This window comes from Pelophylax lessonae (genome assembly GCF_965119305.1).
Source record: "Pelophylax lessonae genome assembly, chromosome: 2".
Lineage (NCBI taxonomy): Eukaryota > Metazoa > Chordata > Amphibia > Anura > Ranidae > Pelophylax > Pelophylax lessonae.
The window spans coordinates 666,913,677-666,938,501 of NC_138769.1; the positions used below are offsets into that span (position 1 = coordinate 666,913,677).

General features: G+C 41.0%; 1 protein-coding gene across 6 annotated transcripts in view; it reads right to left on the reverse strand.

The window, feature by feature from the left end:
• Positions 1–696: 696 nt before the first annotated feature.
• The window catches only part of GRIA4 (glutamate ionotropic receptor AMPA type subunit 4), a 526,033-nt gene continuing 501,904 nt past the window's right edge, over positions 697–24,825 (reverse strand). For 3 of the 6 annotated variants that reach the window (XM_082244806.1, XM_082244805.1, XM_082244807.1), the window contains exon 16: positions 2,034–2,171. Coding sequence is in view for 3 of the 6 variants with exons in the window: in XM_082244804.1 (XP_082100930.1) it covers positions 2,010–2,171 (162 nt within the window). In the remaining 3 variants the exon portion in view is untranslated. Of the gene's footprint in view, positions 2,172–9,741; positions 9,815–24,825 lie in introns of all 6 variants that reach the window. The other 3 variants (XM_082244804.1, XM_082244803.1, XM_082244808.1) reach the window with 2 other exon arrangements.

The following is a 24,825-nucleotide window of genomic DNA, read 5'->3' on the forward strand; positions in this document are numbered from 1 at the left end:
TTTATTGCTGTCTGTTCCCCCATTAGGGAGATTCACCCATTCTATTTTACCTGTTTATCATTGAAAGTAAGAAGTAATAGAGGGAAAATCTTAAATTGGGGACACTAATTCTGGTGACCAAGAAATTCTCTTAGTATGCAGGGATTTTCTCCCACTTCCTGTTTGACTATGGGACAGGAAGTGAACGTAAATCTCCACAATGGGACACAGATGGTGAAAAAAAATTCTGACAGTGGTTATAAGACTCCCTTTCCCTATCCCAAAAAAATAAAACATTTTGCCTATAGTTCTACTTTAAGTCAATGTCATGATCTATTATCAATGATCTATTAGAATAATGGAACATATGCTAAGTTTCAGTCTCAATAGAAAACAAAAATATACTTTTCCAGGTGATCTTAAAATATACAAAAGTAAGATTACTTCAAAAGGTGACATAAAACATACATTCTTTTTTAAATCAGCTCTTGCTTTTAGGACATTTTAAATCCATATAAGCTCTGTTAATTTGCCTTGAATCAGTTTTTCTATTGTAAATAGTCACTGCTATATTATGAGAATGATTTTAGAAAACACAACTTTATTAACCCAAATAAACAGATCATTGTGATATAATTTATAAAATAAAGCATTATTTTTTTAATTTCTTGCTTACACAGGAAATTAATTTGTGAAACTAGAAGTAACCAGAACAAAAATTTCAAAAATATATTTTCAGGGCACCTAGACGTATCTTCTCATTTTAATTAAAACATTGTACAGCCTGCAACAATTGGATAATGTTAAAGAACATTATTTAGCAGGAAATAGAAGGTGTAATACAGTCAAGAGAAAAAATGGCAAATATATTTACAATACAAAGGAACAAAAAAAAAACATGACAAAAAGCTTATCAAACATATCACAGTGATTGTAAAAACACCCTGATTTGTCAAAAGATGTGGTTTTTATCAACACTGTTGGCTTACTAGGCAATTACATTGCATTAGCCATATTACAAATTTCAGGGTTTATAAATAACATTCTGGATTATTAATTCTAAGCCTGAATATATTTGGAAGATTTTTTTTAAAAATGTTTCTATTGGCTGGTGTGAGACCACATTTTAGTTATTTTTGTTTTGTACACAGAACAAGATTATAAATAACAGGAGTGACCCGTAGCCTGATAAGGCTCTACACAACTAAGTGATTAGACATTTACATGTATGGTTGGAATGACAAATGGATTACACATGTGCAAATGTGGTTTACCAAAATGAAAATTGTGTTAAATGATCCACAAGTCTTATAAAACTTTCTTATCATTTTTTACTACCGTGATGGCATTTTTTTAGAACATAATTATTGCAATGATTTGTTATCTAATATGTTTAGAAAAAAATACTGTGTTGTATTTCATTGAATTTACATCAGTTAAAAAGCAAGCATGTCATATCTGTTTTTCTTTATTTTTAAAGAAAAAGTAAATAATTTATTTTTTTTTTCACAGGATTTACATGATTATTATTATTTTGTATCACAGTTTTTCTTAAGAGATCTAGTTCAACAACTGGATATTCATCCTTATATGCATGGAGTTTCTTGAGATACTGGTTAGTAATTTCATTGTATTCTATAGCTATTTTCCTTCTTTGTTAGAACAGAAGTATTGTCCATTCTGATCACGCTCTTCACAGTTTAATGAGCTAAATGACAAGTCTTTTTTTTTTCTTAGATTATAGTTCCTCCAAGATAAATTTGTTGTTGCTAATACACTCTTCCCCACACCCACCCTCACCCCAATAAAACTAAATTAAGCAAATTCCTGATATAAAATCTGAGTTTGGGTTTCCGAGCAGAGCTCATGCACACATTGTTGCTGATGATGTTTGGCGCATTTAGACGTACTTCCCGGTCTCAGCAATATTTCTAGGTCTTCAGTGATTTTTTCCCACGTAGCTCACAGTCTGTGCTGTATGTCACTCACCAACAGTGTATAATTAAGGCACTCAATAAATTATTTGGTTTTTATGGTAGGTCCGATGCAATTATAGCCAATCCTGAACTTTGTCTAATTGTCCCAGTGTGTACGGCCTTCGGGCAGTCGGGAGTCAAGACACGGCCATTTTCTCCTACACTCCCTGTAATGGATAATCTGGCTTTGTTTCGTATGGCTTCAGAAAAGGTCAGCTGAGCAACAAGAGAATGAATAACAAACAAAAGAAGAAAAGTTACTATATCTGTTTTGTCACTATAATCACCACACAGAAACATCAATATATTGAGAGTTATATTAGACATCTGCATTTTCATGTTATTTTCACAGTAGCTATTTGGAATAACTAAAGGTAAATTTGTAAATGTATTTCTTAATTAAATTTATTTTAAGGATTAAAAAAAACTAGAATGTTGAACATGGTTTCTTTGATGTTTCATAAACTGTAGATTTAATGTTATTTATTTACTTTTTGGAATAATACATATTGGGGAAAAACAATGGGTATGTTAGTTCTTAAAAAAAAAATGATTGTTGCAATTGCTTAATGATTATCAATTGCTACGTATTAAGTTATTCTGCTGTCAAGATGACTTATAATTGGAATCCACTTTGAAAATGATATATCAAAAGCATTTATGGGTAAAATTGTAGTCAATAATAGGAGACAATCAGATTAAATATCCTTATTACAATTTAGTAAATTAAAATCACTTGATATCACATAATCCATTGGTTTAATTCCCAAGTGGATGTATTTGTTTATCCTGAATTCCATATATTTAGCTATTAAAATAAAATAAATGACCATCTTCTTTTTAGAAAATTCTAGATAAAAAATACTGTATTCTAGGTTAAGTAAAAAAATATAAATATATATGTAGGGTTAGCCTACGTTATGTTAGTTTTAACAAAATTGTACAATATATTCATCTAATCATCGGCTCAGAGCTAGAAACTAAAATTATTCTAATGCAAACTAAATTCACACAATAATTTCTTATGAGGCTATTTTCAAATTTTAAACTAGCATACAATATTTGAACATTTTCACAAGAGCTCTATAATTTAAAAGATCTATTTTATCAGTTTTCATTAAAAGGAGGTTGATAATGAAGAATTATTGTAGGTAAAATTGTATCAAATGTCATTGGTTAAGTTTAGCATACTTGAGGGTTGATATACTAAAACTGGAGAGTGCAAAATCTGGTGCAGCCGTGCATGATAGCAATCAGCTTCCAACTTAAGCCTGTTCAATTAAGCTTTGTCAAAAAATTGTGGAAGCTGATTGGTTTCTATGAAGAGCTGCACCAGATTTCACACTCCCTAGTTTTAGTACATCAACTTCTATGTCTCTTTAAATTCTTGGCTAGCCAGTTCCATATAGGCTAGACTCCATGCTCCCCAAAAACACCATGAATGAATGTCTCATATAAAATCTAGTGGTACATGTTTTATGGATATTTATCTATTGGAAATACTGTATAAAATACCTGCCACCAATTCGAAAAGTTTCATTTCCCATGGCTCTTGGACCAAAGCTGTGCTCAGAAAGATAACTAAGTATTGTACAGTGACTTGAGGATCAATTATAGTCAACCTTACCATTACATACACATTCAAACCTTCCTAATACCTTGAGGAAATGGCATTATATTCTGAGAATAGCTCCGTATGGAACAACAATCTGTCCGGGGTTGTATGTTCGTCACCGCTTACAAAGCAGAAAATATTATATGACCAAGTCTGTGAAATACTTCCAGTAAAATTAGCAAATCTGGTGTAATTTTATTTAAAATTCCCAGATCTATGTCAGTTTGGCCTTATGCTCATTTGGTCATATGTAAAAAGTCTTTGTTCAAAAAAAAAAAAAAAAAAACCCAAATGTCTATATAAATGGGTCACAAAAAATAAATGAACTGATTCATCTCACCAATACCGCTTCTTTACATCTGATCTATATCGGAAATGTTATATTTAAAACTTTTCAGACTTCTCTAGCTGCAAACTTGTTCTAGGTCACTGACACACTAAGTAAGTGAAAAAAGAGCAGGATGCCAGCTTTAAAGCTTACATGTTACAAAAGAACATAGCAATTGGCTGCTCTTATAACTTTTATTTTTTTAGAACAATTCATGTGCTCTAGCCTTAGGCCTCATTCACGCTGGCGCTGTCAAATCTGCATTTATATGTGTTTAGAGCAGATCCGGATAGATCCCCTAAATGCATTTAGAAAAGCTAAATGCAGAAGTTTAAATAAGGCTTCTTTTTTTTTTTGATTAGAGTTTAGAAGACACTTCTGTCAGGTTTTAATTTGTGTCTGTGACCCAAATGGGAAGAATTTTTTTCCTCACTTCCTGTTCTTGTAACACCGATACACAAAATTTGGGAATGCTGTTTTCATTGACACAGGAAGGCACTGAAAGGAATAGAAACATTGTCTAATGTTCTAAAGCTCTAATCCTTCTTAAGGCTGGGTTCACACTTATGCGATTGCAGACATTGCATGTGATTCACATTCCTGTGCACATCAATGCGATGTCTGTGCGGGTTAAATTCAGCCATACAGTTTGTATGGCTGAAATTGCATCGGGTTTGCACCAAAATGGGGCAGGACACTTTTTTTAGTCAGTACTGGAATCGGATCGCCTGGGTGTTCAGACCTATGCGATCCGATTCCATCTGATTCCACAGTTCACATTCAATTTGGGGGGGTCATTATCCACTTGAGGACCGCCCCATGCTGATTTGCTGTGGCAGGGTGGCCCTCCTGCACGGACTGATGTACCTGTACATAGGCTCGTGCTCTGGGGCACGTGAGCGCGTTCCTGGTGACACGCTCCTGCTGTGATTGGACACAGTGGGAGCCAATCAGTAGGAACCCACCAATCATTCAGAGGAGAGGCAGAACGATGGTCTGCCTATGTAATCAAGGCAAACCGCTGTTCTGTCACAGAGGAAGATGGAGATCTTGTGTTCCCACTAAGCAGAAACATGGATCTCTGTCTTCCTCCAGTTAGGCCACCCCCCACACAGTTAGAAAGCACTCCCTAGGAGCACACTTTGTCCAGATGTTAACCTCTTCCCTGCCAGTGTGATTTATACAGTGACAGTGCTTTTTTTTTAGCACTGATCACTGTATTATTGTCACTGGTCCCCAAAAAGTGTCACTTGTGTCGGATTTATCCGCCGCAATGTCGCAGTCTCATTAAAAATCACTGGCGCAAACCAATCAATATACGCTAATTGGGATTTTTTTTTACCAAAAATATGTAGCAGAATACATTGGCCTAAATTGATGAATAAATTAGATTGTTTTACATTATTTTATTGGGTATGATTTCAAAACTGACGCTTTTTTTTTGTTTATAGCACAAAACATAAAAACCGCAGACGTGATCAAATACCACCAAAAGAAAGCTATATTTGTTGGAAAAAAAAGGACATACATTTTATTTGGATACAGTGTTGCACATCCGTGCAATTGTAGTTAAAGTAGCACAGTCCTGTAAAAATTTCTTAGTTATTAAGGGGGTAAAACCTTCCGGGGCTGAAGTAGTTACCTTTATATTGACACCTGTAGTGGCAGAGCACAGAGTGAACTGCTTGTGATTCTGATGCAGTGTGGGATCCCACACAGGAATCACTGTGGCTCCCGTATCGCACCAGTGTTAATTTTTCGGGGGGGGGGGGGGGCTTTATTTGCATAAATGAACAGTGGTAAATGATGGGGGGGGGGTCAAAACAGGTGGGTGAGTGTAATGTTCCGGTACCTATGGTACCCTTGTTCCTATATTTCTCCTCTCTTTGCGTCCCATCTTGTATAACAAAGGACGCATACACCTTTAAGACCGGATGACATCACTGCCGAGCGCCGCTATGAGCGGCTATTTCAATCGCCGGTTTGCTCTCACTCATCGCTCGTTCAAACCCACATGTTCATCGCACCTACGCCTGAGAAGTCGGAGCTGCTGACATACCTTCCTTGCTGAACTAAAGCCGGAAACCTCGCTGGTGATCCGTATCCCGCAACGGGATCACCCTTCTCCAATGGACACTGTTATTCCTAACCTATCTAAGTGATAAGTACCCCGCAGGGGATTCTTACTAACCAATCTCCTACTGTCATCTACTGCAATTACCAAGACTATCTGTATCTATCTATTCACTATCATCTGCATAAGACTGTTAGCTCTTGGGACTACCTTGAACTATCCTTGCACTAGGTTACTCTGTCTAAAGTATACTCCATCTGTGTCCTCTTACCATCTGCACTATACTTGACATCAGAACCTATCTGCTTACCATCACCTGCAACTCTCCTATACTACTTCTAGTGCTCACCATAGAATAGCCTGTCTCTCATCTATATATCCTCATATACTCTATCCCTCCATTAAACATCTATTAATATATATATAGTATATAACAGGCTGTACACGGTGATGAAGTCCTGAGAGTTGGATATGTTGTTCAACAGATTCTCTACAAGGCTACTGAGTGTAATAATTCTGCAGCTGTAAATCCATCCGCAAACAAAAACGCATGAACGTTACAGTGAGCTGCAGTTTTACTGCCCCCTAACTGTCCAGTAACAAGTTAACATGTCCATAATCGCAGTGTAGGAAAATCTATACCACAGGTTGCATTCGGCAGGCATTACCACCACCAAATGGGACCCATTCAGGTGAATAGGGCTGCACTGCACCCCCTCTACAACCATGTGTCATACATGCAGTTGTGGTGTGCCGGGCTTTCACTGCTTAACACAAGTGGTAAGGAGGAGAAATATTGCCGCCATGCCTACTGTCAATTGCCTATTAAGTGCGAGCAGGGCTTTTTTTCAGCTGGAACTTGGTGGAACTCAGTTCTACCACCCCTCCTGTTCACCACTATCACTTGTAAACACAGAGGTCCGGCTTCTGTGTTTACAGGTGACAGCTAATCTCACAACAACACCCACAGGTCTGATCTCCTGAGCAGCTCCCACTGAGTGCAGGATGGGGACAAGGGAGATGCAGATGCCTAGGGTGCAGTGAGGATGCCTACACAACTACAGGATGATGTAGCTGCAAGTAAGAGAGGCAGAGAAACCTACAGTTTACGGGGATGTACTAGAGCTGACTGGGTGCTTAATAAAGCAACAAAAGTAAGACATGTGGAAGATGGTTGAGTTTGTTTTGGGGGGGGGGGGGGCGGAGATGATAGGGGCAGTGGAGGCACTTGGTGCCTTATGCACTCCTGGTATTTAATGCCCATTTAAAATCCTCCCATTGTTAGTGACATTTGACCACACCCACTATTTGATGTGATTTGGAAGGTGTGTGTGTGTGTGTGTGGGGGGGGGAAGGGGATCGTGGTTGAGGTTCTGTACCTATTTTCTGAGAAAAAAAAGCCCTGAGTGTGAGCCACTCTGGGTCACTTTTCAGAGGGGTGGCAATGACAGCTGCACATGCAAAAGAGGCCTTAACCACTTCAGCCCCGGAAGGTTTTACCCCCTTAATGGCCAGGCCATTTTTTGCGATTCAGCACTGCATTGCTTTAACTAACAATTTCCCGGTCATGCGGTGCCATACCCAAATACAATTGATGCCCTTTTTTCTGACAAATGGAGCTTTCTTTCTTTTTTTTTTTTTTTTTTTTTTTACTTTCAAATGTTTTTATTGAAGGAAATAAAGACAATACAAACTGTCAAATGCAAACACGAGCAATAAACAATGAAACAAGCGGTCGATCTGAGCAATGCCGAACAGCAATGAAATAAACAAAAGAGCATTAACTAGCCCACTAAGAGCGACGACCAAAGAAAAGGTCCGTTATGAGTGCCAAAAAACAGGGACCAGTGTTGGGGAGACTTCTCCAGATCCTCCCGGAAGCCAAGCGTAACCATGTGGGGATGAGGAGGTAAAATATAGCAAATCTGCGAGAGAAACTCCGGCCCCAAGCACCCAAAAGGGTTGCGCCACATTTGGGGACCAGGTCTCTCACCATGACGCAACAGGGTTCTCAGCAGAAGAATCCCTGAGCAGTTACGGAGAAATGGAGCTTTCTTTTAGTGTTATTTGATCACCCCTGCGGTTTTTCGTTTTTGCGCTATAAACAAAAAAAGTGTCAATTTGTATTCTGCTGCATATTTTTGGTAAAAAAAAAAAAATCCTAAAAATCGTATAATAATTGGTTTGCGCAAAGGTTATAACATTTACAAACTACGGAATATCTTTATGGCCTTTTTTTTTCACTTCTTTATTAGTAATGGCAGCGATCAGCAATTTTTATCAGGACTGCGACATTGCGGTGGACAAATCTGACACTAAGTGATGGGGAACCACTGACATTAGTACAGTGATCAATGCCAAATAATATGCACTGTTACTGTATAAATGACACTGGCAGGGAAGGGGTTAACACTGTGGGTGATCAAGGGGTTAAATGTGTTCCCTAGCTGTGCTTACTAACTGTGTGGGGGATGGATTGAACGGAGGCAGAGAGAGATCGGTGATTCAGCTTAGCTGAATCACACAGATTTTTCCCTGCCTCTTTGACAGGAGAGTCGTCTTACATTGTTTACATACCAAACGGCTCTCCTGTAAGTTTTGCCGAAGATCGCGGGAAGCTGGCGGCGATCGAGCCTGCTTCTCCCGTGGTCTGCCTCCCGCTGTGATAATAACGGGAGGCGCACAGCGGGAGGCATGTGCATGTGGTTTTGGCGCGCTGCCAAAACCACACGCAGATAATCACATATGAATAAAAGAAGAAATTCATATCCATGCAGAGTTTACTTCACTCTTCCGGAGAGCCTGCCCTGAGCAGCAACCATTCACCCCTGGAACTGTCCTGGACCCTACAGATGGACTCCCAAACAGTCCTTTTTATGCTTTTTATCCGCTGTGAAATGCACATGGACTGTTCATCCCCCCTGTGATTCAAATCTCCCTTGGTCTCCCCCTATGTATCTTTGTTGTAGTACTATTGTCCTTACACCCATTAAGCGCCAACACTCCACTGTTTTTTAGATAATCACGTAGATCTTCGTGATTATGCGCAGGCAAACTGCCCTGACACAGTAAATCTGCATGGGGTGGTCAACAAGTGGTTAATTAATGTCCCCATTGAAAGATTTCCCATCTCTCCCCTTGAAGAGACACACACACAGCCCAACAGAGTTTTTTAACCATTCTCTGCTCTAACCAAAATAAAAAACAACCTTTCTGGCTAGACGTGGGTTTTAAATTCCGGGGAAGAAGTAGATATAAATTGTCAACAACCAACACATCATGATTTGTTTCCCTGACTAAAAAATTTTACTATTAAAAATTACAAGAACATAATCTATCAGCAGCCTTTGTCTGTAAATAATGTCTTAAAGTTGATACAAATATCTTGCTTCCATAATGAATGCCCCAACAATTTCTACCTAAGCTCAACACCGATAGAAGGCTTCTCCCAAATCTACATTCAAAACAATAAGCAGGAAAAAAATAGATTTTAAGCTTTTTTGAAGTTAAGATAATGAAACATGACATAAAAATAACATATGTTTAGTATAAACCCAAATACATGACTATGGTATGGTAATTGAACCAGACAGCATCAATCTGTCCACATTGCTAAATCATTTGTATCTGCATGTTCGGTTCACGCATCGCAGCACATACTCATGATCAAGCAGTTGTTGTCGTGGAAAAAAAAAGTGGGCTGCGGAGGGGGTGTGACAACGAAAGCTGGAATGTTTAAATGATTGTAAACTTGGAAAATTCAACATACTTTTACAGTAATGTATACTGAAGGAGAATAGCCCTGTTTTTGATGATCTGCAACAACCTTGCACTTTCTTCACCTAGAACGTAAACAAAATAACATAACGCTTGAGGTAAAGAATCACAATGTTTTGTTGCAGAATGGAAAGGGATGGGCAAAAAAAAAAAATCAAAAAAAAACTTTTGTGTATTGAGAGCAACCTACCATGGTATTAAAAAAAAGGTAAAAATGTTCTTTGGTAATTTTAAGATTAACTAATAATACGGCACAATATTTCTTATTAATATAGGCAGCTATTTAGGTAATATATAAATTGATATTAATACTTTTCTTAACTTTCTGATTTCTATTAAATAGGTAAAGCCCCATTATTGATAATACAGTATCAGGGGGTGGTTTTCTAATCTAATCTACTTAGGTTAAATGGATATTTAAAAAAATAGTATTTAAGACAATCAATTGGCCACATAATTTGATCCGAAATGGAAAAATAGGATCTTTGGTCTTATATTTATTTAGTAGATTTTCATGCAAGTATTTTTGCTGTCAAAGAGAGTATAGATGGTGACACAATTAAAACCGACATTTTAAAATATTTTTTAACACTGCTGTATTAAATGGTACAGATGGGACAAGGAAATGTTTTTAAATAAGAAAACTCTGCTTTTTTTATTATCTGACCAAGGATCTCTGTGTGTAAATAAATTTAAGTCTTGTACTATATGTCGAAAAATTTACTCTAACATCTAAAGACTTTTTTTTCCTCCAGTAGGACATTATTCCTGAGCTACACAGGAATAATATCAAATAATAATTATTATTTGTAATTAAGTATTCGTTTTCACTTTCTGCACACCTTTACTACATATTTTTACTAAGCATCTTTAGGGCTCACCACCCAACCTGTGTTAGCTAGGAATAAGTACATAACTATTAAAGAAAATCGTAATGTCAAAAGAATGTCTTTTAGTAGCTTACTTAATATATTTAAAAAAAGAAAGATTTTGGAACACTAGGCTCCTTCTTATATTAACAGATGAAAGCTAATATATATCTATCTATATATATATATATATATATATATATATATATATATATATATATATATATCTATCTATCTATCTATATATATATATATATTATATACACATACAGATTCAGAACCAAGGCACCATATACAGATATTATGTAAATAAAATTTGCCATTTAAAAAGAGTTTGTCCATGGAAGACCTGAAGTTATTAAACCAAATGTATCTAAAGCATTTACAAGTGGTCACTGCTCACCCTGTTGGGCACATATTAGAACTACTTTTCCTGGCCCTACCTCACGTCAGCAAACAATGTGTTTACACCTCCTCTGGAGCCTACAGAACCACCTCTTCCTATCTAAATAATAAACAGCCCCCCCCCCCCACTAAAGTGTTCTTTTTTTTTTTGGTCATGCTCCAGGCCACCTGTGGATTGCAGTTGGTAAGTACTTTGGTTACTGCAAGTAAATCCCCCCTGCCAAACCTACCCCTCCATGTTCAGCCTCTCATGGAGCTGGGAGACCCTGAATGTTGGATGGTAAGCCCTCCTTAAAACTGGGTGCCCTTTGTGCAGGGTGGCAGGCAAATGATGCTTAGAAAACAGGAATATTCTACAGGTGTGGTATTACTAAACTTTGCAATGTTACCATTGCGGTTCTCCTGTCTTGTGTAGGCAGTGTGCCGCACAGGTCTACTGGCTTTGTCTTCTGTCTGAGAGCGGCAGTGGATGATGTCATAGGGGGTGGGGAGATGTGGCGGCCCGGGATAGTGACCGCCAGTCACCAAGCAACAGCTTAAACAGTCTTAGAGCCGGCAAAGGAACTGGTTTCTCTCTCTCTCTCTCTGCAGTCCTGCCAGCTCTCTTGCACAGTAAAGACTTGTTGCTGTTTGCTCCCCTGCTGTGCTGTGTTCCCGAGGGTTAGACAGCCTGACTGGTTTTTGTCTCAGATTCTGTGTCTCCTGTCCGCTTCTGGAAGGGCTGCCTGACCTCACCTGCTGTTGCTTCAAAAGTAAGTAGATTTTTTTCCATATTTCTTTTTTGCATGAGCTCACCACACCTGTCAGTGGCACAGAAGACTAGCAAAAGGCAGAAGGGGGCAGCGTGGGACATATTTTTAAAAGAGTGCTCAAGGAATTCAAAGTATGGTGTTTTGCATTTTTTTAGGAGCAGAAACCCTAAACGCAAACACTCCAGGAAACATAAGACTCGCCACTGGTCATCTCCTAACCAGGACAATCTGCATTCCTCGGATTCCCGCACAGGACGGCTTTCATGCTCTTCAAGCAGCTCATGTGGCAATGGCTTACATATGCGTTTAAATCAGCACAATTGAAAATGCCTTGCCCAGCCCTAAATGCATGCTGGACCTGCATGCAGTCTGCAGTGACGGGAAATTAATTTCCATGGATTACCTCAAATGACAATGGATAAGGAAGCGGATGCACAAATTTCAAAGCCTAGGGGCTGTAGCAGAAAGTATGTGTCAAATATCCATTGCAAGACGCAGGCCCAACCATCACGAATAGCATGCAGATATTTCAAAATGTGAAAAAGGAAGGGCCTTCTTTTCCCATAATGACCGAGGTAAAAGCTCATTGATGAAGAATGGTAGAGATCTGATAAGAAGACCAAATTACATTAAAGGTCTCCAAGCTTTATTCAATGAAGCTGGCTGATGCATGTTTAAGCAACCCACTTCCAGGAGTGGATGGGGAGCTGCCAGCATCTGGTGTGCAAGTGTCTTTGCCTTTCAATACCTTTAGGGATCCTATGGTTTGAAAAGTGGACTTGGTTAACCACTTAAGCCCCAGCCCTATTTCGGACACTTTTTGTTTACAAGTTAAAACCAGTATTTTTTCCTAGAAAACTACTTAGAACCCCCAAACATTATATATATATATATATATATATATTTTTTTTTAGCAAAGGCTCTGGAGAATAAAATGTTGGTCATTGCAATATTTTTTGTCACGCGGTATTTGCGCAGCGGTCTTTAAAATGTCATTTTTTGGAAACATTTTGAAAAATCACATTTCACTGCATTTAAAAAATGCTAAACAGTAAAGTTAGCCCATTTTTTTGTATATTGAGTAAATAGATACCCAACATGTTACGGTTTAAAATTGTGCCCCCCCCCCGTGGGATGGCCATAAATTACGGTCAATAGAGATCTCAATAGGCGACGCTTTAAATTAATGGTTACCAGTTTAGAGTTAGAGTTTAGCTCTTTTTTTTAAATTATTGCTCACGCTCTGGCGAACGCGGCGATACCTCATATGTGTGGTTTGAACAGCGATTTCATTCGCGGCTCGACTTCCGTATACGTTTTTTTTGTGCGCGAGCTAAAGGTGACGGGGGCGGCTAAAAAATTTTTTCCTATTTATTTATTTTTTTTTTTTTAACTTTACTACAGTTTTTTTTAAAAAAAAATCTGATCACTTTTATTGCTGTCAAAAGCAATGTAAACATCCCTTGTGACACCAATATGTAGTGACAAGTACTCTTTATGGAGGGATCGAGGGTCTAAAAGATACAGGTCTCTGCCTTTATCCTCTTTTTCAAGCTGCAGATGGGTGGAAGAGCCATTGAACAAATGCTTCATGCAGGCCATAATCCATATACGACCACCAAGGAAATCCTTGTTCCCTTCATGGGATTTAGACTTAGCTCTGAAAGCACCAGTACAGGCTTCCTTTGCTTCAATAGCCTAATTTTCATTGCGGTTCCCAGTGGTAAAACTAGTTCCTCTGACCGCAGTTGTTTCAGACAGAAGGATGTTGGAGATTGCAGCACTTTCCTGCAAAGATCCCTTTTGTGTCTTTTTACCAGAAATAGTGATACTACATCCATCTCCAAGTGGTATGCAGTTTCCAGGATAACCTTGGGGCAGTTCCTCTGAGCATTTACATGGAGTCACGGAGTACACAGCGGGAGAATGTTAGGGCCTTACTAGTGTTGAGCGAACACGGACTGTATTATTCGTGTTCGGACCGAATAATTGGATTTTTGTTACCCGAGCACGGACCCGAAAACTTTACTGTATGTTCGGGTTTAAAATCCGTGTTCGGTCATTTTATTTCCAGGTTTGTATGTAATGGCGTGCTTTTAATGGTTGGCTTTCAACAGCCAATCAACAAGCGTTTAACTGGTGTGCCTTAGGCCATCCCAGCCATGCCTACTAATGTATTAGTAGCTGTGATTGGCCATCTGAAGCATGTAACCATGTCTTTATAAGTTCGAGAGCCCCCGCGCGCTGCTTCGTTCTGCTGTAGTTTAGGGAGAGAGCACACATCATACGTGCTGGCTGCTGATTAGGGACAGACAGTGAAAAATTATATTGTGTCCAAAAAGAATTCAGGGTCAGGTCAGAGTGCAGGCAGGGCGAGTTATTAGGGCATTTTAGGGCGAGGCTGGAGAATAGGCAGGGTCAGTGTTCTACATTGATTTTGCTGTGTGGGGGGTTGGTTGTGCAGTGCCAGTGAACGATCTTATCGACAATATTAGGGCGAGGCTGGAGAATAGGCAGGGTCAGTGTTCTACATTGATTTTGCTGTGTGGGGGGTTTGCAGTGCCAGTGACCGATCTTATCGATCGTTTTAGGGCGAGGCTGGAGAATAGGCAGGGTCAGTGTTCTACATCGATTTTGCTGTGTGTGGGGTGGTGCAGTGAACACAATCTTTTTGCCCGCTGAGGAGGAGGGAGAAAAAAATCTTTTTTATCAGTCAGTTGTGTGCAGCGTTTTTCCTTCAGTGCTGCTGACTGTGATAATACACTGCTGTGTTCACATGTGCTATTATTGAGTGATTTTAAAATTTATACACTTTTTTCTATTCCACTATTCAATATAGACCCTTTTGGGTTAAACAAAATAAAATTGTGGCATAGTCTGTACTAATCTATTTAAAAATTACAAACTTAAAGGGGAATTTTCTTTTTTTTTCCCTTCATAGCCTGCAGCAGAGCTGACTGATATAAGACACTGCTGTGTTCACACGTGCTAGTGATTTTAAAATGTATACACTTTTTTCTATTCCACTATTCAATATATACACCCTTTTTGGGTTAAAAAAATTTAATTGTGGCATAGTCTGTACTAATCTATTTAAAAATTACAAACTTAAAGGGGAATTTTATTTTTTTTTCCCTTCATAGCCTGCAGCAGAGCTGACTGATATAAGACACTGCTGTGTTCACATGTGCTAGTGATTTTAAAATGTATACACTTTTTTCTATTCCACTATTCAATATACACCCTTTTGGGTTAAAAAAATAAAATTGTGGAATAGTCTGTACTAATCTATTTAAAAATTACAAACTTAAAGGGGAATTTTCTTTTTTTTCCCCTTCATAGCCTGCAGCAGAGCTGACTGATATAAGACACTGCTGTGTTCACATGTGCTATTTAAAAATCACCAATTAAATATCATATTTCCTATTCCGCTATTCAATCTACACCCTTTGGGGTAAAAATAATGAAATTGCGGGATAGTCTGTATCGGTACATGTGAGATACACCTTTCCAATTTTTGGGGCGCATCTCATACCGCCGAGGATTGCAGGGTGCTTCAGTTTGCCTCCTGCCTGTTCCGAACTCCTCCTACTCCTCATCCTGCCTTTGGGGTACAAAAAATAGTAATCGGGGCCTAGTCTGGGTCTGTACGTGTGAGATAGATACACCTTTTGATATCATATTTTCTATTCCGCTATTCAATCTACACCCTTGGGGTAAAAATAATTAAATTGCGGGATAGTCTGTATCGGTACGTGTGATATACACCTTTACAATCTTTGGGGCGCATCTCATACCGCCGAGGATTGCAGGGTGCTTCAGTTTGCCTCCTGCCTGTTCCGAACTCCTCCTACTCCTCATCCTGCCTTTGGGGTACAAAAAATAGTAATCGGGGCCTAATCTGGGTCTGTACGTGTGAGATACATACACCTTTTGATATCATATTTTCTATTCCGCTATTCAATCTACACGCTTGGGGTAAAAAGAATTAAATTGCGGGATAGTCTGTATCGGTACGTGTGAGATATGCCTTTACAATTTTTGGGGCGCATCTCATACCGCCGAGGATTGCAGGGTGCTTCAGTTTGCCTCCTGCCTGTTCCGAACTCCTCCTACTCCTCATCCTGCCTTTGGGGTACAAAAAATAGTAATCGGGGCCTAGTCTGGGTCTGTACGTGTGAGATACATACACCTTTTGATATCATATTTTCTATTCCGCTATTCAATCTACACCCTTGGGGTAAAAAGAATTAAATTGCGGGATAGTCTGTATCGGTACGTGTGAGATACACCTTTACAATTTTTGGGGCACATCTCATACCGCCGAGGATTGCAGGGTGCTTCAGTTTGCCTCCTGCCTGTTCCGAACTCCTCCTACTCCTCATCCTGCCTTTGGGGTACAAAAAATAGTAATCGGGGCCTAGTCTGGGTCTGTACGTGTGAGATACATACACCTTTTGATATCATATTTTCTATTCCACTATTCAATCTACACCCTTGGGGTAAAAAGAATTAAATTGCGGGATAGTCTGTATCGGTACGTGTGAGATACACCTTTACAATTTTTGGGGCGCATCTCATACCGCCGAGGATTGCAGGGTGCTTCAGTTTGCCTCCTGCCTGTTCCGAACTCCTCCTACTCCTCATCCTGCCTTTGGGGTACAAAAAATAGTAATCGGGGCCTAGTCTGGGTCTGTACGTGTGAGATAGATACACCTTTTGATATCATATTTTCTATTCCGCTATTCAATCTACACCCTTGGGGTAAAAATAATTAAATTGCGGGATAGTCTGTATCGGTACGTGTGAGATACACCTTTACAATTTTTGGGGCGCATCTCATACCGCCGAGGATTGCAGGGTGCTTCAGTTTGCCTCCTGCCTGTTCCAAACTCCTCCTACTCCTCATCCTGCCTTTGGGGTACAAAAAATAGTAATCGGGGCCTAGTCTGGGTCTGTACGTGTGAGATAGTTACACCTTTTGATATCATATTTTCTATTCCGCTATTCAATCTACACCCTTGGGGTAAAAAGAATTAAATTGCGGGATAGTCTGTATCGGTACGTGTGAGATACACCTTTACAATTTTTGGGGCACATCTCATACCGCCGAGGATTGCAGGGTGCTTCAGTTTGCCTCCTGCCTGTTCCGAACTCCTCATACTCCTCATCCTGCCTTTGGGGTACAAAAAATAGTAATCGGGGCCTAGTCTGGGTCTGTACGTGTGAGATAGATACACCTTTTGATATCATATTTTCTATTCCGCTATTCAATCTACACCCTTGGGGTAAAAAGAATTAAATTGCGGGATAGTCTGTATCGGTACGTGTGAGATACACCTTTACAATTTTTGGGGCACATCTCATACCGCCGAGGATTGCAGGGTGCTTCAGTTTGCCTCCTGCCTGTTCCGAACTCCTCCTACTCCTCATCCTGCCTTTGGGGTACAAAAAATAGTAATCGGGGCCTAGTCTGGGTCTGTACGTGTGAGATAGATACACCTTTTGATATCATATTTTCTATTCCGCTATTCAATCTACACCCTTGGGGTAAAAAGAATTAAATTGCGGGATAGTCTGTATCGGTACGTGTGAGATACACCTTCCAAATTTTTGGGGCGCATCTTCCACCGCTGAGGATTGCAGGGTGCTTCAGTTTGCCTCCTGTTCGGACCTCCTCCTACTCCTCATCCTCATCCTGCTTTTAGGGTACAAAAAATTGTAATCGGGGCCTAGTCTTTGTTTGTACGTGTGAGATACACCGTTTTGTAAAATTTTTTCTATTCCGCTATTCAATATACACCCTTTTGGAGTGTAAAAAATTAAATTACGGCATAGTCTGTATCGGTACATGTGAGATACACCTTTTCAAATTTGTTTGGAGCATCTCCTTCCAGCGCCGAGGATTGCAGGGCGCTTCAGTTTGCCTCCTGTTCCGAACTACTCCTACTCCTCTTCCTCATCCTCCCTTTAGGGTGTAAAAAATTGTAATCGGGGCCTAGTCTGTGTTTGTGCGTGTGAGATACACCGTTTTATATCCTTTTTTATATTCCGCTATTCAATATACACCCTTTTGGGGTGAAAAAAATTAAATTTGCGTCATACTTTGCATATTTGACTGTGAGATACACCCGTTGTATTTGTATACTGTTTTTCTATTCCACTATTTAATAAACACCCTTTTGGGGTAAAAAAATTAAATCGCAGCATAGTTTGCATATTTGACTGTGAGATACACCCGTGCGATACTGTTGTTGTTTTGTTCCGCTATTCAATAAACACCTTTCTAGGGCAAGATCATAAATTACAGAAATAAGAGGAGACCGTCAAATAGGGGCCGTGGCCTGGGTCGTGGTGCTGCTGGTAGAGCTCCTGTTGCAAGGAGAGGACGTGGTCGATCTGTGCCAGCTACACGCACAAGTGAAACACCTTCCTCAAGTGTGAGTAGGCGACAGAACCTGCAGCAGTATTTGGTAGGGCATCATGCGCCTCTAGAAGTGATGAGGCCAGAACAAGTAGAGGCGATAGTAGATTGGTTTGCTGCTGACAGTGCCTCCAGTTCCTTCACATTGTCTCCCACCCAGTCTACTGCAGAAAGGTCAGAGTTGGCACCTGCAGCCAATGTCCAACCGTCTTTCACCCCCCCCCCCTTGCAAATCAGGCAAGCAGTCTGAGCCCCAAGTCATGCAGCAGTCTCTTCTTTTTGATGACTCTGTCAGCAGGGTTTCCCAGGGCCATCCACCTAGCCCTGCCCCAGAAGTGGAAGAGATTGAGTGCAGCGATGCCCAACCACTTATTTCTCAAGATGAGTACATAGAAGGACCATCCCAGCACATCTCCGATGATGACGAAATGCAGGTGCCAACTGCTGCGGCACTCAGAATTGTGGAGACCGACAAGGAGGGCAGGGGTGAAGACTGGGTGGAAGATGATGTGGAGGACGATGAGGTCCTCAACCCCACATGGAATGAAGTTCATGCAGGTGACCTGAGTAGTTTGGAGGAAGAGGCGGTGGTCGCACAGAGCCACCAGCACAGCAGAAGAGGGAGCAGGGTGCAGAAGCAGAGCAGCCGTGCCCTAGACACTACGCCTGCTACTGCCCAACGCAGCAAGGGAACGAGCGCACCAAAGCCAGCTCAAAGGAGTTCTCTAGCGTGGAGGTTCTTCAGAAAATGTGCTGATGACAGGACACGAGTGGTTTGCACCCTGTGCAATCAGAGCCTGAAGTGAGGCATAAACCTTCTCAACCTGAGCACAACCTGCATGATCAGGCATCTAAGTGCAAAGCATGAGCTGCAGTGGAGTAGACACCTTCAAAACCAAGAAAGGTCTCTGGTTCCTCCTGCTTCCTCTTCTGCTGCAGTCTCGGCCTCTCCATCCACCTCTGTAGTGATACCGGCACCTGCCACCCCGCAAACAGACGATCTGTCAGCAACACCACCACCTGGGTCACCAACCATCTCCACAATGTCCCCTGGAAGCGTTCAGCTTTCCATCTCCCAAACACTTCAGAGGAAGAGGAAGTACCCCCCTACCCACCCGCGATCCCTGGCCCTGAATGCCAGCATTTCAAAATTCTTGGCCTTTGAAATGCTGTCATTCTGTCTGGTGGAAACGCACAGTTTTAAAAGCCTTATGTCGGTGGCTGTCCCACAGTATTTCGTGCCCAGCCGCCACTACTTTTCCAGGCAAGCCATCCCTTCCCTGCACAACCAAGTGGGGGAAAAAAATCAGGTGTGCACTGCCAACGCCATCTGTGTCAAGGTCCACCTAACTACCGATATGTGGACCAGTAAGCACGGTCAGGGGCGTTATATCTCCCTAACGGCACACTGGGTAAATGCAGTGGCGGATGGGTCTGAGGCGGATAGCAATTTGGCGCATTTCCTTCCACCACCGAGGATTGCAGGGCGCTTCAGTTTGCCTCTTGTTCCTAACTCCTCCTACTCCGCTTCCTCATCCTCTACCGCCTCCTCATCCGGTCAGCGTAACACCTTCACCACCAACTTCAGCACAGCCAGGGGTAAACGACAGCAGGCAGTTTTAAAACTTGCCTGTTTGGGGGAAAAACCACACACCGCGCAGGAGTTGTGGAGGAGCATGGAACAGCAGACAAATGAGTGGTTGCTGCCAGCGAGCCTCAAGCCCGGCCTGGTGGTGTGCGATAACGGGCGAAATCTCATAGCAGCTCTGGGCCTAGCCGGTTTGACGCACATCCCTTGCCTGGCGCATGTGCTGAATTTGGTGGTGCGGAGGTTCCTTAAAAATGACCCCGATATGTCACTGCTGCTACAGAAAGTGCGGGCCGTCTGTGCGCACTTTCGGCGTTCTCACCCTGCTGCTGCTTTCCTGTCAGCGCTGCAGCGTAACTTCGGCCTTCCCGCTCACCGCCTCATATGTGACGTGCCCACAAGGTGGAACTCCACCTTGCACATGCTGGAAAGACTGTGCGAGCAGCAGCAGGCCATAGTTGAGTTTCAGCTGCAGCACGCACGCGTGAGTTGCTCTGCGGAACAGCACCACTTCACCACCAATAACTGGACCTCCATGAAAGACCTGTGTGCCTTGTTGCGCTGTTTTGAGTACTCCACCAACATGGCCAGTGCCGATGACGCCGTTGTCAGCTTAACTATCCCACTTTTATGCCTCCTTCAAAAAACGATTCGGGCAATGATGGAAGAGGATGTGGCACAGGATGAGGAGGAGGAGGAGGATGAAGAGGTAACATTCGCAAGTGGCTCCGAGGGTGGGTTCCTGCACCCACAAACGCCAGGGACACAATTGTCCAGCAGGGGCACAGTTCTGGAGGATGAGGAGGAGGAGATGGAGGAGGAGATGGAACCATGTTCACAGCAGGGTGGCACCCCGGCCAGCTCATGGCCATCACTGGTGCGTGGCTGGGGGATACAGAGGACACAGACGATACACCTCCCACAGAGGACAGCCTTTCGTTGCCTCTTGGCAGCCTGGCACACATGAGCGATTACATGCTGCAGTGTCTCCACAATGACCGACGAGTTGCCCACATTCTAACTTGTGCTGACTACTGGGTGGCCACGCTGCTGGATCCCCGTTACAAGGACAACGTACCATCCTTAATTCACTCACTGGAGCGCGATCGCAAGATGCGCGAGTACAAGCGCACGCTGGTAGACGTGATGCTGCTGGCATTCCCACCTGATAGCGGGGCCACAGTGGAAGCACAAGGCCAAGGCAGAGGAGGAGGAGGAGGAAGAGGTCGCCAACGCAACCAGGGCACCACCAGCACCTCAGAAGGCAGGGTTAGCATGGCCGAAATGTGGAAAAGCTTTGTCAGCACGCCACAACAAACAGCAGCACCAGCAGCTCATATGGAACGTCTTAGCAGGAGGCAGCATTTCACCAACATGGTGGAGCAGTATGTGCGCACATGCCTACATGTAGTGAATGACGGGTCTGCCCCCTTCAACTTCTGGGTCTCCAAATTGGGCACATGGCCTGAGCTTGCCCTTTACGCCTTGGAGGTGCTGGCGTGCCCTGCAGCCAGTGCATTATCTGAACGTGTATTTAGCACGGCTGGGGGCGTTATCACAGACAAGCGCAGCCGCCTGTCCAGAGACAATGTGGACAGGCTCAAGTTCATTAAAATGAACCAGGCATGGATCCCACAGGACTTTTCCGTACCTTGTGCAGAATAGAGATGGATACCGACTTTACCCAGCCATTGTTCTATTTTTGATCTTTCTCACTCTTTTGGGGTGTACCCTCATTTAAAATGACTGAAAAAAAGCAGTGTTGGCTACCTCGTCCTCCTCCACCGCCGCTTCCACCTACACCGCCCATAGGTGTGCGCAGCCTATTGCATTAGGGTGTGCACCCCAAAGTTTAAATACACATGCATGTGTTTGCCTACATGTATATGGCCCCGGTACATTACTCTCCCTGCTGGCAAAGTGAAATAGAAGTGTGTGACACTTCTCTTATGGCAGAGCAGGTCCGAGGGAGATCTTTCCCATCTCCTCACTGGCAAACAGAGCGATAATGCTAATGTGCCCTAGGTGATTAGGGTGTGCCCAGGCACACCCGGCACACCCTGTGCGCATGCCTATGACACCGCCACATCCACCACCACCTCAACCTCCCTCCTACTCCATATGGGCCTCGTCCTTCACAGATGAAGAACATTGTTTTATTTTTCTGTTTTTTTTTGTTGTTTTAAGTTATTTCCCTATCCACATTTGTTTACAGAGCACTTGCCATGCTCTTAACTACGTTTTGCTGCCATTTGCAGCACTCTAGCCCTTTCCATTGGTGTTTTAGAGCCATTTTAGTGCCTGAAAGTTCGGGTCCCCATTGACTTCAACTTCGGTGTCCGGGTAAAGTTCGGAAAAAGTCCGGGACACGGACCCGGACTTTTTTTCCAAGTTCGGCCGAACCCGCCGAACACGGACATCCAGGTGTCCGCTCAACTCTAGTCCTTACACAAGTTGCTAACCATGTACATGGAAAGGTCAAAGACTAAAGAGGAAAAAGTGGACAATCTTTTAATTTTGCTGTTAGGTTCTTGAGCACTCTTCTATTGGTTTACCAGGGTGATTAGATTGGCATGCAGAAAGTAGGCCTTTCTGCTCTGGAACAGGGGCAAGCTCCTTTGACTGAGGGGTTGGCAGCCTTTGGGGCAGTTATGCCAAGATTTCAGTGAAGGATATATGAGAGATGGCTAGCCCTTCATTTGACTTTACAAGCTAGGCGTGCAGTCAGCAAGTTCTGCAAAGTTTGGGATGAGACATATCAATTATTTTTGTCTTTGCCAGCTTTTCTTGGATTGTCAATGTTATTTTCATGTGTTCTCTTCCACCCATTTATTTAGCTAGTTATAACTCATTGTTTGCTGACATGAGGTAGGGCCAGGAATACGGAAAATTGTTATCAAATACTTAACGTAATTTTCCTTTCCTGGCCTATCCTCACGTCAGCACAGGACTCTCTACCTAGTGGCCTGTCGCAGGTCAGGTTATGGAACACTTCAGTGGGGGAGGAGCTGTCTTTCATTTAGCAAGGAAGAGGTGGTCTTGTGAGCTCCAGAGGAGGTGTTAACCCATTGTTTGCTGATGTGAGCATAGGCCAGGAAAGGAAAATTACAGCAAGTATTTGATCATTTTCCATACAATTGTAAAGCACTGCACACATTGTTGGCACTATTTAAATCCTGTATAATAATAATAATAATCATAATAGTTTATTTACAATAATTCTAAATTTTTTTGTAATGGTATTTTAAACCATATTATTAAGTTGGGGTTGGTGACCCCAACTGAGACCCACCATTCAGCATAATATTTGCCCAGGTAATAAACTACTTTTATACATTCATTAATTTGCTCAGAGCTTTAAAATGATATTGAAATAATTCAGTGTAATGATATTATTGATAAATCAGTAATCGCAGGCAACTTATTTATTACAGCTAAAGCAGATCTGATTTTAGATAAGGTAGTCTGCAGCCTATTTGGTTTGTACCAAAACTAGATCACAGGCTAGTAGCCTGTAATCTTTATAATTTAAACATACTCTATCAATTGGTAGAAAACATGGTAGCCGCTGGTAGTGGTTGTATTCAATTTCTTTCTTCAGAATTTAGTTTCACCCAGCAATCCTGAGAATATCACACTTCCTGTCTTTGGCTACACTAAATCCTCCACTGTATTGATGGCTTTCACCCAGGCTCAACTTCAAACATGTCTGCCTTTGTTCATCGCCATAACATGGTGACTGATGGAATTAGTAGTTTAAGAAAAAAAATAAAAAATTTCCGTCCTTTGAGTTTACTGGAATTTACAAGCACACTGCATTTATAGCAATATCAACAGGTATTTTCTGAACTTGCTGAAAAGTCTAGTCTGAAAAAAGTTTAGTCTGAAATAAAGAAAATGAAGACAACCACCAAATCTAAGGACTGGACATTTTTCTTCTTGGGTTTAATTACCCTGTAAATAAAACATTTTTATAATAATTCTTATAGATTCTAGTGATTTAGCACTTGAATGGTGTTGCAGAAGCAGTTATACATGACATTTATATCAATATTTGTTTAAAGAGTTTTTTTTTTAATAAAGTCTAATTTCTAGCTAGCAGACCTGAGTGCAGGAAATCCTATGTGCTATATAAAAGTCTGGTCATGTTGTGGTTTATGATGACTATGCTAAGATATATATATAAAGGGTGGTGTTAGCACTATTACATATTAAAACCCATTGTCATGAAGAAAATGGCAATCCCTTTATTAAAATGTACAACTAATGTATTTATATAAAAATGGCAATTACAATCTATTGCTGCAAGGATTAAAAGAAAAATATGGATGAAGCAATGGTTATCATACTTGCCAACAGTATGGAGTTTTCTATCACTTTCCTAAACAATGGCAGTTTCTTATGAAAATTAAAAGGACATTAACGAGAATATTAACAAAAGGAAAGTTCTACATCAAATCTAAAGAGACTTCTGTGGACATAATTTATTCTAGTGCCAAGAAAGGATTTCAATTAGGATCTTAGCAAGCCCTTGTGAAAGAACCTGAATTACCCAGAAATACCTGTTAATAACTATTGATTTCTTCAAACTGCGTGGTACTAATAAGGCTATTTGTGTCATTCGTTAACTTAAGCATTGTATTTCCAAACTTCCAAAGCCAAATTCTTACAACAATCAACTTAACACAGAAAAAAATTGTGCCTTCATTGAAAAAAATTACAAATTGTAAAATGTGTTATGTAAATTATATCTATGTTTTATATGTAACATGAATAAAAAAATACATTTAAAAAGTAATAATTTACAAAATGTACATATTAAAAATACATGAATAATTATTTGCACTAGAAAACAAATTCATTTATCTGGATGGTTAATAATTTAAATGCTGTATGAAGGTTTTTAATAAAATATGCTGTATTTAATGTTAAAAAATATGCTTTTGAATAAAAAAAATGTTCTGTTTGTGGTTTTCTAAGTAAGATCTAATAAATATCGTTATAATAAAAAAATATGAAACTCTTGGTAGATCATAAA